The sequence below is a fragment of the Grus americana genome, chromosome 3 (assembly GCF_028858705.1).
Source record: "Grus americana isolate bGruAme1 chromosome 3, bGruAme1.mat, whole genome shotgun sequence".
In the NCBI taxonomy this organism is placed as follows: domain Eukaryota; kingdom Metazoa; phylum Chordata; class Aves; order Gruiformes; family Gruidae; genus Grus; species Grus americana.
The window spans coordinates 74,943,348-74,963,089 of record NC_072854.1 but is presented as its reverse complement, the minus strand read 5'-3'; the positions used below and the strand labels follow the sequence as shown (position 1 = coordinate 74,963,089).

Here is a 19,742-nt window from a genome sequence, read left to right as displayed (position 1 = left end):
CTCAGTGGCACAGACACCCAAAGCTGTGCCCCCAAGTAAAGAAATGCAGACAGAAAGCAGCCTTTGTCCCCTTCTAAACCAGCAATGGGTCAGCAAATCAACCCATTCATATTGGGGAAATCAGTTGAAACCACATACCAGGTGTCCTGTTCCCTGGGTAGAGATACAGGAAGGACCTGAGACTCACAAGGAGAGCTGGGAAGGGCACAGAGGAAGCAGATAGTAATAAAAAGAAGGGTATCTCAGCACGCAACTCTGGAATCCAACTCCATAAGCAAAGCAGGCTTCATTAGTTTTGCTGCTCAAGCAAGAAAACTCCTTTTGCCTTCTGAAGAGATGCTAGCTGAATTCCAAAAGATCTGCTTCTTTAAGATACTTGTCTGGCATCAAATTTTAAATGCTAGCACAAAATTTTTCCAAGAATCCACAAGATATTGGTACAACCTTTGCTGCTAATAGTGAAGGGTTTTAGGCTGTCTAGTCTTTACCTACACAAAAAGTTACCATATCGTCTATGATATAGCTTGCTTTTAGAGCAGTTAGAGCAGCAGCATAGAATAGCTCCAGCACTACTCGCTCTATACACTTACTGTGAACCTTCTCTGTTTATTTCCCCCAAACTGTGTTTCAGAGACCTCAAATTCAGAAGAAAAAAGACACACTGCAATTCACAGAGTTATCCAGACAATTAAGCTAAACTAGAATGTTCTCAAGTAAAATCTCTATGACCCAAAGCTTGTTAAAATTTTCTCTTTGCCCTATTAAAAAAACCCAATAATTTGTTTTCTTACCCTATGGAGCTCCACACCAAAATAACGAACAAGATTAGGATGTTTGATGCCTTCAAAAATCTTCAGTTCATCGGCTGTTTCTTTGATGGTTTTGTGATCATTTGGTTGAAATCTTATCTGCAAGAAAGATTTTTCATTATTTTGCCACTATTTGAAATTACTAAGGAACAAAAATAAAAGAAAAACCCCAAAAACAAAAAAACATCCTAAACCCAAACACAAACCAAGGAAACAGCTAAAAGCTAAGCTAGTTTGTTTGGTTTTTTGTTGGGTTGGGTTTTTTAACAGCATCATCACACAAAAAGCCCCAAAATACCACCCCTCCGTCCCCAAACTTAAACAAAAAAGAACACCAAACTATTTTTTGAAAATTACATACAAATATGATGATTTATAAACTTTCTAAGAGTAAAATACTGCTACTTAAATGTATAAATGCACACATGTGCACATATATATCTCTTCTGAGCTTGCCTTCTAGCTTAAATGTGGTAGACAGAGTGCAAGAGAATCTGAAAGTAACATCAGTGAGAGCTATCATTCAAGAAAGACTAGTTGCCAGGTACTTCATCAGTGGAGATTCTAAATGATTTCTTTGAGGGGTTTCTTCATTGAGAATGAGGCAGCTGCAAGGAAAAGGTGTGGCATGCAACAAATACAATCATAAAGGTTTTGATGAAAGACACAGGTTTTCATTAGTTCACCTTCAATATGCTGTGATGGATTTTTCATGGAGGAAAAAATTATCAAGTCTTCTGACAAACTGATTTAAAGTTTCTATTCACACAAAGACAAGCAAAATGCACAGCAAGTTATGGAAGGTGCTACTTTCACCATACTGGTAGAAAGCAGAAACTTCACTGAGCGCAGGACAACTACTAGAGAAATAAATGCACATATTTTACTTTTGGTTGCTAGGATGCTATGGTTGTTTCGTTCTGTATAACAACTCCAGGATACAGTTTGTACTCAACTGTAGTTGAGTACATGGAGATTACAAAAAGGTGACAAATGACATTCAAGTATTTTACGTATTTCCTAACACTTCAAAATTGCAATGCTATGTATTTGTAGTAAAGCTTGTCCACTACAATTTGTAGAGATTTTAACAACACTGTGGATAAGACCGTAAAGTCTGAAGAAATCTCAGGGGGTGGAGGGAATGCAATGTTTCTAACCACTTTAAAATTAAATAAATAAATCTGCTCCCAAGGTACTCTTACAGAAATCCAGAAAAGCCTTTTATTTGGAAGTTGCAAATAGTTCGCATTTAAGCCCACAGTGGGGAGGTGGGGAATGTTTCTCGGTGAAATAATTCTTCAAGTTAAAAATACTACAGGAGAAGGCAACATACTGTATATTTAGCCTACTAGTGAAATGTCTGCCAAAAAAGGTCCATTTAACTTATTTGAACTTCTGCTAAAGAGCACACACATGCTGATCTGTAAGAAGCACCTGCAACTAGAAAACAACTTTGAATTCCAGAAACAGAGCATGCTACTGATGGGGAGGGGGGAAATGTTATTTCATCAGGAGAAAAAAAACCCAAACAACAACAAAATTGGTATTGGTTAGTCAGTGACTAAGTATGGTACAAGAAGTTAAACACAAGCCCAGCCTTGCTTTTCCACACCTTTGAGATCACATATGTATTGTGCGTGTGTAAGAACTGGCTCATAAAATGCAACTGCTCTAGCATCAAACGGCTGGCATGGTAACTGCTGTGAACAGTTGATGCTGGCAGTTGTCTGAAGATGTAGAAATGCAATAAAACTAAACAATACAAATATTTTAAAAAACAAGGTGCTGTAGGGAAAACAGATCTCTACGCCTACACAGCTTTACTTACTTCTGTCCTGAAAATTACATTTTCTGTACCCACCAGGTTAGTCAACAGTTTTGTGACTCAGCCTAGCTCACTTAAACTACAGGAGAAGCTGAAAAACATCTGATGTGACACTTCCTATCTTTTGCTCTAAGGAACGAAGGAAAAAGGAATAAAATGTGAGATAAAATATTGCAAAGTAATATATAAGTTTGTGTACAGTCTTCACTAATCAGAAAACTCTTTCCGAAGTAATTTAAGATCTCTTAATGGGAGTTCACACATATTAAGCAAGCATTCATTAAGTTCACAACATCTCTATAAGATTAGTAAAAAAAAAAATTAAAATTATCCATTCTACATACATTTAAATTGAAAGTTGTAAACTGAAAAGAAAAAGCTTAAGCAACTTAAAGAGGAACAAGTGATAATAGCAGATGTGGCTACATGAAGAAAAAATTTGTCTTCCCATCCTTTCCCAGTTAGCTAACAGCAGCGTTCAGAAATCCTTAATGTCTGCTAAGTCACGCAATGCACATGTGATTTGGGAAAAAAACCAACAAGGGCAGCAGTGATTCTTGTATACAGAGTACTCACTTCCTTCATAGCCATTAGCTCTCCAGTGTCAACACTGATACAGGTATAGACCTTCCCATACTGGCCTTCACCTGCAGAATTAAAAGAAAAATAAGAAAACTTAATTACACTGCATTCAATAAGCAACATGTACATCAACTGCAATAAGAAAACATCATTGAAAACTGAGCTTGCCAAAGTTATTTACCTTTATTTTAATTTAAAATTTCAAGTTGTATTAGGTGTAACAGGTTAAAAACTACATTCATAGTCCTGAATTCAAGCTGATTAAAAGTAAAAACATGCCATTAACAGGCTGACCTGAAAGAAAACTGATGATTTTCCCCACAAATCCCAAACCAGAGAGGAAACAATGATCATATGGGAGAAACAACAATATTGGTGAATTAAACAAATCCCAAAGTTTACGTTCATTTCCATTCATATTTCTGGTTCTTCCAAAAGCAGAACTCATCAAACATTTTATAGGGTTAAGCACATGCAGGAATCACAGGATCATACCTAAGTAATTGCCCTCATCAAATCCTTCTCCTCTTTTGTTTCATATTATTTGACCAGTGCAAACTTCACACTGAAGTTCTACACAAAGGAAATCCTAGCTGCAACGGTATTTTGTATTTCAACATTCTGATTTTAGTAAAGCTGATACTACCTACACGGAGACCCAAGATTTCAAAAGATAAGTGTCAGATCTCCTTCAAAAATACTAAGCTTGGTATTTTAGCCTGATAAATGAAGGTATAATGAACGTACCAATTTTGTTTCCTCTCTGCCACTTGAAAGTCACTTTTCTCAAACCTACATGCATGACATTATCATAAGATTTCGGTGTGTCACAAACTTGGCCAATGATGTTCTTCCTCCTCATCTCTCTGTATCTCCTTTCTTCAAACAATTGAACAGACTTTTGAACAGCTTCAATCGGTGCTTGCTTGGAAGCAGTGTCTAAAAAGAGTGATGAACAATTTCCTTGATTGAGAAATATTCGCTGTGTTTATATTTTGTTACCTTTTGATACCACATAAAGTGACCCAGGTTAGAAAACAACTATTTTGTGAGTCTAATTTAAGATGTAGGAAAAGAACATTTTAGCAATCACATATGAAACTAAAGTAAAATGAGAATACTGGCACTTTTCTAATCATCTCTTACTTGATTCAAGGAAATTAAATGTATTAAATGCAACACATTTGTTTGCATTTGGCCTGTAACTAACCACCAATAGATCATGGAAATATGTTAGGGTCATTAAGAGCGCCAAGGAAAGAAGGACAGGTAAGGTTTTGCTCTACAGAGATGAGAGAAGTTTCTGGGAAAATTCATAGCATCTGTTAATTTAAAAATACAGAGGTATTAGACAACTCCAGCTTTCAAGTCTTATCATGAAACAGAATCCTAGTGAGTGAGGCCAGAAGAAATCCCAGGGTGGCATTCATTTATCCCCTCCTTGTAAAGCACAAAGGTTACACATCTGTTACAGTTGACAGACAGTAGCCTAACCTACTTCTAACAGCCTCCAAAAGATGGAGATACCGATACTCTCAAATGATATATTCTACTGCCCACCTATAATTAATATAACTTCATCTACACTAAATCTGCCTCACTGTAGTTTTACACCAAAATCCTTGTCTTACAGCAGACAGTAAAACCAGTTCCAATTGTAGCAGTCTTCTAGAAATTTTCACATTTTCCCTCATTACTTTCTAGTTTAAACAAACTCAATTCCTTCAGTGTTTTTGTTCTGAACAAAAAATAAGCCTTCTAGATTTCAGAAAAAAAAGTTGCTGTTCTTCCTGTGTTCTGAGCCACATAACGAGAGACCAGATTTTATGCGACAGAAAACTTTTTTCTAACATTTCATGAGGTTCCACCCTGCCAGAATATATGCAAGCAAGCTACATATATCTTATCTGTACAGTATAGGAGTCTCGGAAGTAATCAAGTTACTTTAAGTTTCATGAAAATAAGCAGTAGGACAAAGAGGAAGGAGCCTCATGATAGCCTTGACTTCAGGACACAGTGTAGGATCACACACTGTTAAGATGCCCAAAATAAGAAAATCCCACGCTGGGGAGAGATCTTAGGAAGTGAGGAAGTGCTTCCTACTGTCATGCAATTCGTAATTGGGCACTGAATAGGGACAGCAAACTTCTGCAATTCCTATAGAAATACATGTACTTATTTTGGGGTTGTTCAGCCTGGAGAAGTGAAGGCTCCACGCAGACCTTACAGCAGCCTGCCAGTACCTAAAGAGGGCCTACAGGAAAGCTGGTGAGGGACTGTTTACAAGGGCACGGAGTGATAGGACAAGGGGTAATGGCTTTAAGCTGAAAGGGGCGTAGATTTAGATATTCTTCTCTATGAGGGTGGTGAGGCACTGGAACAGGTTGCCCAGAGAGGTTGTGGATGACCCCTCCCTGGAAGCGTTCAAGGCCAGGTTGGATGGGGCTTTGGGCAACCTGGTCTAGTGGAGGGTGGGAACTAGATGGTCTTTAAGGTCCCTTCCAACCCAAACCAGTCCATGATCATATGATTTTGCAGAACACTGCTAGTATCTTCCAGAAACTGAAAAGATGTAACTTTTATGAAGTTTAATTACTCCTACTTCAGAGAGTACACCTTGTGATTTTGTTAGCAGTATCTTCTATGTGCAATCAGGATTTTATTTTTTCCCCTTCCTATGAACAAAGCTGCGAAAACCTCTTAACAATCAGCATTAAGATTCAACCTTTTATTACAGCACTAGTTTAATAGACATTACATTATAGTGACCCCTAACACCTACCTTTGGTCTGACTGATCAAAGTTCTGAGCTCCCAACTCCGCCGGGATGAGCCACTTGAATCTCCTTTTGGGTATGATGGTTCTAGAGAAATAATACTGTGAGCATAAAAGTGGCTTTATCTCATATTAAGGACTATGCCATTATATACAAGATCTCAGCTTCTGCTGAATATCAGGTCTAATACACCCTACAAGTATATGAGGCAATCATATAGGAAGGTATGCTCTTGAATTCAAAAATGAGTTGTCTTCAGAAAATAAATTATGAAAGCTATTCTGAAATAGGAATTAATTTATCTGGGAACAGAGATCTCCTTCCACAATTGAGGGAAGCACTTCAAGTCAGGGCACTCGAAATATGTAAGAAATCTGTAGGAAAACAATCTTCTAAGGTTCCTTAGAAAAAGGCCTATACTAATTCCAACCTAAGCCAGCTTCACATTCATACAGCTACATAAAAAAGGGAATAAGCATGAGGCGGACAAAATTTTCAACATCTGCTTAAAAAAAAAAAATCAAAAAAATCCCCCACGCTTCTTAGTATAAATTTTTAAGGAATTTCTTTCTTTGAAATCCACTTCATTCTGCGGAATGACCACAGTATCAACTCTACTTCGCTTGGATTTTGTACTTCATTTTAATTTGCACAGAACACACTACCTTAACAATCAATGTTTCACCATATTTGTTGTATTAAATACCACATATACAGGGGCTGGGGAAACCTGAAGCAGGAGACCAAGTGACACACCCTTTCTGTTCTTCCAGGATTCAAATAACAGCAAGTATTTGTAAGATGAATACTGCAGTGGTAGTTAAGGAACTGGATAGGAAACTCTTCACCGTCCTGATGGGTCCAGTTCATACCTCATTAACAGCATTTAGAAATTTACTGTCGAATGGGGTATATAATTCAGCAATCACATTACTCATTTCATTTTGAACACTGTAACTTAGTAAGGCACCAGGAAATTCCTTCAGGTGCAATTCAGAAACAATATGAAAGGCAAGAGAATAGTGGATATCTCTGAAAACAGAGGAACTTACTCTGACAATATAAGCCTAAAAGTTAAAAATCTAAGATTTTTGAATGGGAAAAAGTGAAAACAAATTTGGCAAGTATAAGAACTGGGAACAGAGATAAATATGTTAATGATATAAATCATCTGCACATCCAGATTACAATCTGTTACTGTGACAATCACCTTCTCGCTCTTCAGTGGGACTGGAGTGACGACTAAGGGATCTGAACTGCAACTCAGCTGCTATTGAAGCCAGTCGATCATTTTCAGGGACACTGGAACCCCTGTAAAAAGAACCATTGTACTAATTAACTTAGCATTGCAGTAAATAACGACTAGTGACAATTGAACTGCAGTTTTAAACAGAAAGAATCTCTGAAGCTTACAATATGAACAATGAAAGTTACGTGAAAGAAAAACTGATGCTGGAGACAAACTGAAAACTCGTTCTATGCTATTTTCCCCTCAAATGAAGACTTTTTGTATCATTTTAGTTATGCTGCTCCATAAAAAAATCCTAAGCTTCAAACGCATAAACTACTTGAAATTGTTACTTGCCCATAAAAGCAGAATCCATTTTAATGGCTTGTAACATACTAGTAAGACAGCTGCTGCAGGATGCAGCTCGTGCCAAGTTTGGATATACAATCAGAAGTGATTCAGCTGGGTGCTAATGTGAGCCACATTAGCAGATGAAGGGTGGTAACTGAATTCACATGCTCCTAGTGAGCTGCAAATACAGTCATAGTCCATAGGCATTAAGTCAAAACTAGTGGGAAGAGCCACAAGCCAGCTGACAGGAAGGACAGTGTTTAGTGGCATCGGCTTGACTGCTGGGAGGCCCTAGCTCCTCCAGACAACACAGAGTAGAATTAGATACCTCAGAATAAAACCCAGATGAATAAGCACACTGAACAGAAAGGGAAACAATACTGAGACAGATGAGTCTTAAATCCTTAAATCTTCAGGCAGCTTTCTCCAGCCCAAGACATCGATCAATCCACTCATGTTTTAGAGCCATAAATTCCTCATGAAAGTCTTTCCACAGTAACTTCCTTTTAGACAAGGCTCCCTTTCAATTTTCAAAGCATGGTGGGGAAGAGCTGTGACTGATACCTTCTTCAACATAATACTTTAGAGGTATGAGCTAAACATTACTGGAAAGCTGGCAACATAGTTAAACCCTTAACTGAAAGGTAACAACTGCAAAAAGATGATGCCAGATACCTGGCACCACAAAGTGCACACACCTATAAGAGGACTTCCCTACATCCCTAAAGTTGCTTCTGAATTGTATCCAATTATTACCAAACAATGGGTTTAAAAAAAGAGAAAAAAAAAAAAAAGACACAATCTTCACCATCTTGAGAACAGAAGCCAAAACCCAAGACACCCTATTCCCATGCAAACGTTCTCAATACGGTGTTTGCTCCCTACTACTCCCTACTACTGCCAACTAGATCTTTTAAGTCTGAGAAGGAACTGAAACTGAACTAGTGAAAATCCTCAGTACTCTTCAGGAAGGTGAGGGTTTAATCAGCAAAAAGGCTGAGTTTATTGTCAGCACATACAGAGCAACAATTCTAGATGCACAAAGAGCTTAAAAACTAGCAAAAGCTAAACCACCTCTAAAATGAGACAATAGCTGAATAGAGGACCTGAAGTATCATAGCTTTGATTGCAGGTGTCTAAAATCCATTTCAGGCCCATCTTAGTCACCCAGATCTTTTACTGTTTGTGTCCAGAAAGATTGTGTGCATATTATCAGGCAAAGAAATAAGAGTAAAAGAGAAGAAGACTTTCTAAATTTCTGCTCCAGTCCTGGATAAATACAAAATGATGAATAATAACCCCAGCTAGCTCAGAAATTAAACATTTATAAAGGTCATTAGTATGAACAAAATGTAAACATATAATCAACAGAAAACTCAGTGTAAATAGCCAGGTATTGCTGCTTTGGATTCTACCTTCTAGTTATGTTAAACTGATTATTTTTTTTTTAAAGAAAAACTTCAATAGAACTATGGTGGCATTTGTGCACTACGCACTGCCTAGTACAATTGATTTATCAAGTTCCTACATTAAACTTTTTATACATATTTAATGCCTACAATCATTTCATAAATGTCTAAAGAGTTTCTGGAAAGTGTACAACATTTCTGTACTATTCCAGCAGCTGGACCCCACACTTCTTGTGTATAAATCCAAAAAACTCTTTATTGATCCAACAGATTCCATTTTTCTTTTGGAGTACAAATAAATGAAATCCACAATTAAAATTGCAATGTGTTAAAGTATGCAACTTTCTTCTAACTATATTATAACCAGAAATTTGCTATAAATATAATAGATTGTAATATTTTGCCTTCCTCAATAAACAAAACCCCAACAGCTTCCAAAACTCTGTCTCTGCTCTAATAATTTTTTTTCTTCAAATTCTTCCTAGGTAATACAGGGGGTTAAACAATGCTACTTAAAAATCCAGGCACTGCATTTAAAAAAACAAACAAACCATGGGATATTTTATTAACAACCATCAGAAAACTAAAAACTGAGAGCTCTAAGAAAAATATATATCTGTGAAAAACAGGCCTAGGCAATTAGACTAAAATGCTGCATTAACATCCACTTTCATGTTACAATCCATGAAAGTATTATGCATTTGATTGCAACTAAGAGGTAGAATTCTTATTTGTTTTCTTCCTAATGACTATATTCTTGAACTGGAAGAAACTGTCCAAATGCCAGCCTTCACACTTTGATCAATATTTGTGTAGGACACACGTGCAGAAAACTTTAAAAGAATATACCACTATACTCAAGTGTGTCAAATTATAAACCTGACAGTTGCACTGAGTGGTATAAAATCACAACAAAGCCTACAAGTATTAAAAACTAGCCTCCTATCTCCCTCTTGAAAAATTAACTAACTTCAAAGATATGCCTTGGCTTCAAGTGCTGCATATATTCTAGAAAAAATCCCCTTCATATGTTGTGTAAAGACTAATTATCAAATAAACAAGTTCTGCATTTTCAAAATCATAAATACTAATTAACCCTCACCCTGTCAGCTTATAAAGCTGCCAGAACCTCTCAGTGAAAATTCTCTAGAGTGTTATTTACTTGAAAAGGGCTTTTCAAGTGCACAGTGCTGCAGACTACAGCCTGCTCTTTTTCAACAGGGGACTTAAACAGAAGCATGAAGGATATATAATAAAATACATGTAGTTTGAATGACAAAAATATAGGATGTATTTTCAACCAAAAAAAGGGCCCAGACTCACAAGCTGTAGATCTAGAGGCTGCTGTAGGGCGCAAGTCACATCTTATCATAAAAATAAACTGAAAAGACTTGCAGGAAAGATTTATATATATGTGGCAACTCACTTCCCTCTTAATACCTTAACACATAGTTCCGCTGTGCATCTGGTAACAAATCTACAAACCGTGATGGTTTGCTGGCTAGCAACTGAAAATTATTTATTAAAAAATAAATAATTCATAATCGAGTCATATCTAAGTTCACTTTGGTCACCATCAAACTGTTGTTCCTTCACTCCCTGTTCTTTCTTTTCTCTACAGCTGTGTGACAGTCAGATCATGTGTCTCCATTTATACAAATCTCCTGTACAAGAGAGCTTTTCGTACTCTGCAGTAGAAATAAGAATCCAAAAAGCTATTTATAAACCCTAAGATAATATCATTGCGTGACCAGCAGGATTTTCAGTCAGGTGTGCAGGAAAAAAAAAATTTAAAAAAAGAGTAAATTTAGAGAACTTGGGAGACATGTCAGTGGTCTGACAGCAGTGTGGGAAGAAGGAACACCAACAGTCTGAAATATTACACCCAAACTGGAGGCCAAAAAGCAAGAAAGATACTAACATTGGTCTACCAAAAAATTCACTCCTGACCTCTGCGAATAGATTGTATAGCAGTGATTTCTGTTACATATCCTGATACAGGAATGGTTTCTTTTGTATTAAGTTTATTCTGCACAACCCTAAGAAGCCAAAGGTGTAGCAAGAAATAAAAACCCCTCCTGAAATCTTATGTGTTTAATTCTGTGTTTGCCAATATATAGTATTTCAAAATATTTATGGTGGACAATAACAATAGTAAAACTGTTACCTAACATAAAAAAAAAAATATATATATATCCTTGGGCTTATTTGCATGTTACAGTCATCTTAGTGCAAAGTGTTAGTTATCAACACTAATTATTTAGTAAAATTATGCCAATGAACTGACTGGCATATGTTAATTTCATGGATATTTTTAGTGAGCAAATTCGTAATGTACGTCAGAACCGCATGCTTTAACTACCGTATTGTTCAGACAAATCCATCATATCTATTTATAAGACATAAGATTTTGCTCAAGTCAAACATGAATGAAGGAGCCAGTGGAAGACACGATGGGACGGAAAAGCACAGTGCAAATGATCTACTAGGATGCAAGTATGCGGAAACAGTTGTTATGGGTGATGTAAGTAGAATGAGGCTGCTACATCATGGAGCAGAGCTACCTGGTATCATTTGCACTGCTGACAGGTTTGGGTTGAGCTGAGTCGCTACCAACGGGAGCGGGGCGACTGACAGCAACGCTGCAATGGTTCCGTGCGTCACAAGGGACACTCCGCGTGCTGTGGCAAGAAGAAAAACTTCAGGAAACAGTTTAAAAAAAAAAAAAGGTGGAGTTGAAAGTTTATTTTAAAAATAAAATTTTGAAGCGTGCATAATAAGGCCTGATTTTAAAAGCTTTTCAAATACATAAAGCCTTTTACATGGAATAATCCTGGGTCTCAGAAGCTTCAGAGGCTGTCAATATGTACAATAATAATTTTAAAAATAAAAATCTCCAAACCTTTATAGTACTAGTTTCTGCCAACAGCTAAGCAACTTGAAAGAAAGAAAAAAGAAAAAAATCAAGTGTAGAGTTTGACAGTGTGCTGACCTTCTTGAAAAATAAGGCCCTCTGTGTAAAAATATGCATGGCAAAGTTTATTTTGAAATTTTTAAAACCTATTTTTGCATTAAGTCTCATGTCAGCTCTTTCAAAGGGAAGCAAAACCATCCATTGTTTTAAGCATCTTCACAGCAGGTTGGTAAGGACGCAGAAATGCCACCATATTCCAGAATGCTACATTTTTAAGTCTTATCTATGCTGAACCACAGAAAGTACTGTCACGGGCATGTACACCAACATTCAAAGTGGGGAAAGAAATAAGAGTCTTGCTAATGAGTAGTTTTCACTGAATTAAAGATCGTTACATTGAAAGACTGTTTTCAGGAAAGACAAAGGGGAGAAGAATGACTTCAAAGTGAGAAAGTATGCAACGATAAAAACTGTAAAATAAAGGGGGTGTGGGGGGCATGTGGAGAAACTGTATTGTCCTTAAAAGCACATCAATAAAATTCAGGTCACTCACATGCTAATTTTTTCTACCTGCTTTGCCCTCAACAGGAAAGAAAAGGTGTTCCACTTACTCACAGCATAGCCAAGGGAGGATAAACTGGTTTAGAACTCTGTACTAATGCTAAATACCTGAAGCCTTCAGGTGTGGGGATGATAAGATGAGGATTTGGTGGATCACTATGGCACCGAGGTACTTTTACAGGACGGGGGCTGTTTCGATGAATAGCTGCAAACATAAAAAAGGTATCACATTTACTCGGATGTCAGAAAAATTCTGTTAAGGCCATTTCAAGACACAAAAGTAAAATAAATTCCTGTTTTATAGAGTTAAGTATGAACTGGCACATATTTTCTTATCCTTTCAGAAAAATCCAAATTATTCCAATTTTAAATAAATCAATTGTATGTATTAATATAATTCATATTATTGTATCATGTAACTCATCTATAAAATAAAGAAAATTCTCCAGAGAACTAAAAACTAGCAATTAGAAGATGTGCACTTACTTCACTAAAACTACATCTTCATTATTTCAACTTCACTGATTAAGGATGATTTGTTATCTTATTGCAAAATAAATATTAACAAACCAAATAATAATTAAAAAGCAAACAGCATTATGATGTTCCTTTTGCATTAGAATTAGTTTTCTCAGACAATAACAGAAAGCAAAATGAGCTGGGAAGAAACCCCAAGTATGACAGTTTTACCCATACTAACGCCCCCCATGACAGTCTGCCCCGGGGAAGTGGTACAAAGAGGTCAAACCTAAACGAGCCATCATTTTTTGTCCTCATGCCTAGCTCATTCAGTGCCCCTAAGAGTAGTCTGCAGTCTTCCCCTTCCCTCAACCCCTCCTTAATTAGCCAGAAAAATATTGTGGCAGTTACATCACAAGACAGCTGATTGCCCATCAAAACAAGAGTCAGTACTTTCTGCCAGGCTAGGTTAATCACAGTGAGCTGGATTTCTGCCTTGTTTGCACTGCCAGGACAAGGAAAAAAAGATGCCAGGGCCAGGTGTTGGTTGTGCTGTTATAATTCACAAGGACACTAGCAGAAGACCCAGAAGGCAGAACCGAACCCACTTGGGTGGACATGGGCTGTTTCACAAAGCAAAGAGACGGGATACACACCATGAGACCCCCTCTATGTGCCTACAGGCAGCAGCATGGACACAACTGCATCCTCGGCTTTGGGAAAAGGGGTAAAGATCACAGTGGGTTTAAGTCCCTCAACATGGTATGCAAACCCAACTAGGAATTCATATTTTTCTCTTGATCACAAGACAGAAAGGGGTATCTGCAATATCAGCAGCCAGGGTACAGTTTATGTTTAGTTACATTTATTTCACATGTATTAAAGTTTCAGCCTGCCATTCAAGTCTGCGCCATCCATGTGCATCACCCTCTCCCCATGCCTCTGAGCCAAAAGCTGTCAGGCAACTTAGTTTGTGTGATCTGTTGCAGCAATGCAATAGCATTTATAAGAGTTTCAGCGCATTGCGATCATCATGCTAGTCATTTACCTAAATAGGCCTTCCTTTGAACAACAGTACCAAAAGTGAATGTATGGGGTTTACATCACAGCAAAGAATTTGGCTAAAATTTATTTTAGACTATGCTTCTTTCCAGAGGATTGGACTGACTTTCATTGTGAAAGGTTCCTCAGCATAAGAGTTTCTCATCAAAATTTTATTAAAACTGAAAATTTCCTGAAATACTGAAAAACCTCCTCTTGCCTGTGTCAAATTACCTTCCCTTCATGTCTTCTGCCATCAACCCTGTCCAGAAAGTGGACATCAGGAGAAAGAAAACAAGACGACGTGGTATTTTGAAAGTTAAACCAGTCAATGGACTTGGGAGGAAGAAAAGAGAAACAGTGCTGAGAAAGAGATATGTAAAAGGGAAACACAGCTGAGGAAACATCCTTTTCTCAAGATAAACAATGAAATATGTTGGTTTCACTCTAGTGCCAAAGATATTTTTTACACTATGACAAATGTTGTGATACTGGAGAACTATTTCCCACAGCTCTATTGTCAAGCCCCCAGGTGTAGCTCCTCTGTACCTCAATACTTATATAAAAGTCCATCAGAAGTGTAAATATCTGCAGTGCCACAATAAAATTTTGGGAGAGGGAGCTGTAACTGCCTCCTTAAAGTTATAATCGCTTCTTTATCCAACCTTAAAAAAAAAATAAATCACAACCCTTTTCCAGATCTGCAAGATTTCACAGGGATTCAAGGACAAATTCAGAGGAAAGCATCTGTAAAGCTTTTAAATTTCTTGAGTAAAACCACCACATATTTACACTTTATCAGGCAATAATGGTTTCACATCAACAATCATGAAAAGCTTAAAAATACTTTTATTGGTATTTCTAGTATTTTAAAATTACTTTACGATCAAAATTCTGTAACAATACCAGCAAAGCTCCAGAACAAACACCAGTAACTTCTGCCTTACCAAGGTACAAACCTGTAACAGGACTGTGAGGTTTTCCAATAACATGTCCAATGCACTCGTTCATCAGAGCTTGTAAACTCTAGAATGGACAAACAAAAAAGCTGTGATATTTTATGTTACAAGACAGTTGATAGTCATGTGGTAAAGATCACAGTAATAAAATGACACTGGTTAAGTATGTAATCTGTCAAGTAAGCACCCCCACATTCTATCAATTATATTAAACTTCAGGATCCACATTAGGGATGACTTCATTGATTTATTTTTTTTTTTTAAGCCAAAAGTCTTAAGTCTTGTCTTGCCTTTTGATCTTGTCAAAATTACGTAACCATAAGAACTGAACAATGATATATCATAAAGAATATTTCATAATATAAAGCTAGTGGAACTGAAAAACATCCATTGTTAATAAAATTAAAAATCAAGCTTGTTGGAAAAAGCTGCAACAACCTCCTCTACCCTCCCTCTAGCCACCCTGAGAAGAAACACCCAAAGAAAATGGATGACAGTATGAGAGCCTGAATCACAAGAGTAAAGTCTGTAAAACAAAAAATATGAAGCACTGCATATTAAAAGAAATCAGCTTTCCTTATCTACCCATGAAGTGAGCAAAATTTTCATGAAAGAGTGTTTAATAGTTAAACCACTGAACTGGGGCTAAGGCAATCTGAGCCTAATTGCTGGGTGTACTATTCATTACTATATGTAACCTTGGACAAGTTATTAAATCTTCCTCTGGTTCAATTTACTTGTCAGAACACCAGGGGCAAAATATGTCTTCACAATAAAGAAATAAAATTATGTTCTCAGGTACAGTTGCTATGAAGGCCACTTCTATATACCAGTCATTCAGACTAGTCAAAATTTCTTCCAGAAATTCATAAACTTAGGGAAGATCAGGAACTTGAAGCGAGATTAACAAAAACAAAAATTTAACCAAAAAAAAAGAAAAAAATAAAGAAGTGTTTAGTCTGTGATTGGCATATGTTATCAACTCAGACTGAGCTAGAATCTCAGCTTTAGATCTAGACTGTCCTTTTTCTATGACATCAGGTATTATTTACATAAGAGATTAGGACTGGCATGTGCATTTCTAGGCGAAATGCTGTGACCTGCGTTATACAGGGTCAGATTAATCAAAGTGGCTTCAAGTGATGCTCTCCAAAACTGAAATCCAGTTTAAGAAAGCAAAAGTTCAGAAATGCAGTTAAGGTTTTGGTTTCCCCCCTTCCTCTCCCACTTGATCAAAGTCTGACTTCACACCATCTTAACACTGGCTCTGAATTCTCTTCACTGCACCTCTGTCATAAAAACATTCTATTTGAACAAGTGCCATGATATCTTAGATAGTTATCAATCCACAGAAACACACTCATGCATAATTGCTCTTTAACTATCCTTCAAGGTCACCACAAGGTTAAAAATTCCATTTTTGGACAAATTACCAGTTTATAATGTCATAGACCACATCAGATTTTCCAAACTTCTTTCCTCCTTAGAAAAGTTCCCTCTAAATACTGAAGGGACATCTAGCAAGATAGAATCACTAAAATACATATGTATTACTCTTCAAAATACCAGGTGTTTTAGAAACTGTGTCAAAGCAAATAATGTTGAGGGGCTACTTCCTAAAGCTAAAGTATTAGTGTATTTCAAATACAAGCTTAACTCTGTAATTTAGGCAGACAACCCCTTCCCAACAACACATACATGGGACTAAAACATAACTTACTTGAGAGCTCTTGATAAAAATATATGTGAAAAAGGACTAACCTACGTAGTTTTTGTATTATGCAAGATTAATGTGGTTGGCATTTCATAACACATCTTGAAATTAATAAAAATCAGAGGTGCTGACACTCACATTCTGCTATTTTGTGGCAACTGTGCTTTCACTTCTCAGTAGTACTGTACCGAGATCAGAGAAATAAATACTCAGAATTTTGTTTCCACAGGAAAACAGGGAAGGCAGAGCACACAAAAATCCAGTTTTAGTCTACTATTTTTTACATAGTAAAAACAAAAGAAAGATGCTTTAAAGTCTCTTCCATGTCAGCACAATTTGAAGAAATACATTTAAACAATTCTGATTTTTTATTCATACCCATAAATGAACTCTGGGTGCTAAGCCTCAAAAGCTTATATTCAGAAATTTATTATGACAACTATAAATTGTAACTGCAGAAAAGGTGCTGCCAAATTTCTCAAGAGACAAAGGGAGATAGCCTCCCAAGGCAGTACCAGCAACTTGTCAGCAATCTGAGAACATTAATGCCAATGGTCACAAGCGTACTCTATTTGGAATCTTACAAACTGAAGAGATATCAACATCATCAGTTATATACAACAGCAATTGTTTCAGAACAGCATCTGTATTCAGACCCAGTTGTATAAAAAATATCCTTGATATCATGTACTCATAGCTTTACATGTATTTAGAAATAAACAGAATAACTTGTTCCATACCAAGAAGTCATCTTCTGGGAGAGCTGAAATAAATGCCGGCTCAATGGCTTGAAGAAAATCAAAACCTTGAGTTGCCCACCTATCTCAAAAAAAAAGAAAAGACAGAAAATGAATTGCTCTTCGGCTAAAGCCATCAGAAGAGTTTCACCAACATCCAAGAACAGTAAATCGCAGTTACTTATTTTCCCTCTGGAAAACATGTTAAAATCTTTGTAAGAAAATGGATTAAAATATAAGAGGTAATATACTTAGTTTGTATTAATATTTGGCTAGTTATATTCAGATAAAGTCTGATTTTAGCAAGGACACTGCTTTATCTTTGTTCCTATTTGTGAGGTGATCAATCTCATCAAGTAACGGACCAATGTCATCTTAAGTTCTTTTTGGTCTTAAGTCCTATTTTGCTGTTAATATACTTTAAAAAGTCTGCTAGGTTGTTTTGTGTTTGTTTCCTTTCTTTTTTTTTTTTTTTTAAGATTAGCACACCAAGCTAACTAGCCTATCTACACACAGTTCAGTCTACCCACTCTTTCCTCCTCTTCTTCTAGCAAGCAGAACAAACCACCTCCAGCGCAGACTGATCACCCTATACTTTAAGGAAACAAAACTGTCACTGATGTGCAATCTGCCAGCACAGATCAATATGAGGTACCTATTTTAATGCAAAAGAATTCTATTAAATTTTGATACACCAGCTGCAAAATGCTGCAAAACCACTTTGCTGCAAAAACACGCTGCTGCAAGTAATAGTATTACTCTGCTTGGACCAGTTGCCCAGTTCCTCTGTTTACATCCTTAAAGTGAAGTAACTTTTCGTAACTTTTTTCATGAGTGCTCAGCAGTAGTGTGTCATAGCACCAAGTGTAAGCACAATTTGAGACCACTGGGCACAATGTTACTGTCAACAGACAGAAAATACTTTGGACTACAACAAAAACTCATCCACAAATGCATCCATTACTGCAATCATAAAACTGAAGAATTTTAACCAGAGTGGAAACACTTCCTCAGCTGTGGGCCATACTTTAGATGCTTTCAGAAAGGACTACTAGGAGGACTTCTACAGGAGGCTAACGCTTCATTACATATGTCACTTCCACAACTGGCACAAAACAATACTCCTTTCTCTGTAGAATACCCAGAGAATGACTGTTGCATATTCTGCAATCTTTATTGACTCCTGATCACATAGCACTTTTGTTCCAACCTAGAGACCCTTGTCTAAAGTCTTTTAATTGTCTGGGTCCAACAACTTCCACTTTTTCTTCCCATTTTCTGTCAGCTAACATGAGGCAAAATGTTCCACAAAACCTTGTGCTAAGCGGTTAGAGCATTCATTTGTCTTTATGCATTTGCTATTCAAATTACTTTCAAAATTTAAGAGCCAGAATCATCAACAGTTCATAACTACTTCTAAACAATAAAGCATTATTCACAGTGTGAAAAGTCCTGCATGGTATTTTAACACAAACTACTATGGCAGTAACAAGTTGGGTGTTACCTGGGTCGAGTGCCTCGTCCACTCTCACATTTTGTTAGCACATAATTCATCCATTTTCTGGCAAAGCTGATATACTTGTCCCCAATTTTCTGTCTGAATTCTCCAGACATCAGACGAACAACTTCTTTATGATACTGTAAGAAACTAAAGATTACTTTTCACGTATTAATAAGAAGAACAAAAATACCATTTGCTATATCCACTGGAGTATTTGCAGGCTAATAAAACTCTACGGTATGGTAAGAGTCACATCCTATTCTTAGACAAAATTATTTTATCCAAGCAGTTGCATATTTATAGAAAAAAAAGAAAACGTATATGATACAAAAATGTATTACAGTGAGAGGCAGCACTTGAGCTATATTGCATTCCTGTGTGCATATCGGCACATGCTGATGTTTAACAGTGTACACATCATTTAAGAAACATCCTACATAAATGCTGAGTTCTGTAATCAGAGATTGAACCACAAAGTAGTGTTTATTTTTAGTTATATTGCAGGTAACATCAGGGGATAAAGTACTTATATATGTACATTTAAAAAATTAAACAGAAATACTAGCTGTTCTTTAGAAGACTATCCTTCAAAGTGCGTTAGGGTATGATATAATCTTAAAAAAAATTTTACAAAGCTCACAGGAATCGGACAGTGCAACAGTATACTAAAAGCATCTGAACATGATATTTCCTCATTAGCACTCTAAGGCAGGCACTCAAAAGCTATGTTCACTGCATCAAAGAACCACCATAAACTTTGAAAGAACAGCTCATATTACAGTATTATACTATTCTAGGCTGAAAAACTGCAAGAAGCCAAGTTACACAATGACATTCAATATCAAAGGATATTTCTAAATTCACCTAAAATGC

General features: G+C 36.7%; 1 protein-coding gene across 3 annotated transcripts in view; it reads right to left on the bottom strand.

Moving 5' to 3' along the window:
• Positions 1 to 19,742, bottom strand: part of MAP3K4 (mitogen-activated protein kinase kinase kinase 4) — a 71,577-nt gene that overhangs the window by 9,534 nt on the left and 42,301 nt on the right. The window contains exons 13-22 of one of the 3 annotated variants that reach the window (XM_054821506.1): positions 18,873 to 19,006; positions 17,372 to 17,450; positions 14,906 to 14,984; positions 12,567 to 12,663; positions 11,548 to 11,664; positions 7,206 to 7,306; positions 6,002 to 6,082; positions 3,967 to 4,158; positions 3,214 to 3,284; positions 792 to 908 (exon numbers count right to left, since the gene is read on the bottom strand). In XM_054821506.1, the coding sequence (XP_054677481.1) occupies positions 792 to 908; positions 3,214 to 3,284; positions 3,967 to 4,158; positions 6,002 to 6,082; positions 7,206 to 7,306; positions 11,548 to 11,664; positions 12,567 to 12,663; positions 14,906 to 14,984; positions 17,372 to 17,450; positions 18,873 to 19,006 (1,068 nt within the window). The remainder of the gene's footprint in view (positions 1 to 791; positions 909 to 3,213; positions 3,285 to 3,966; positions 4,159 to 6,001; positions 6,083 to 7,205; positions 7,307 to 11,547; positions 11,665 to 12,566; positions 12,664 to 14,905; positions 14,985 to 17,371; positions 17,451 to 18,872; positions 19,007 to 19,742) is intronic. The other 2 variants (XM_054821505.1, XM_054821504.1) reach the window with 2 other exon arrangements.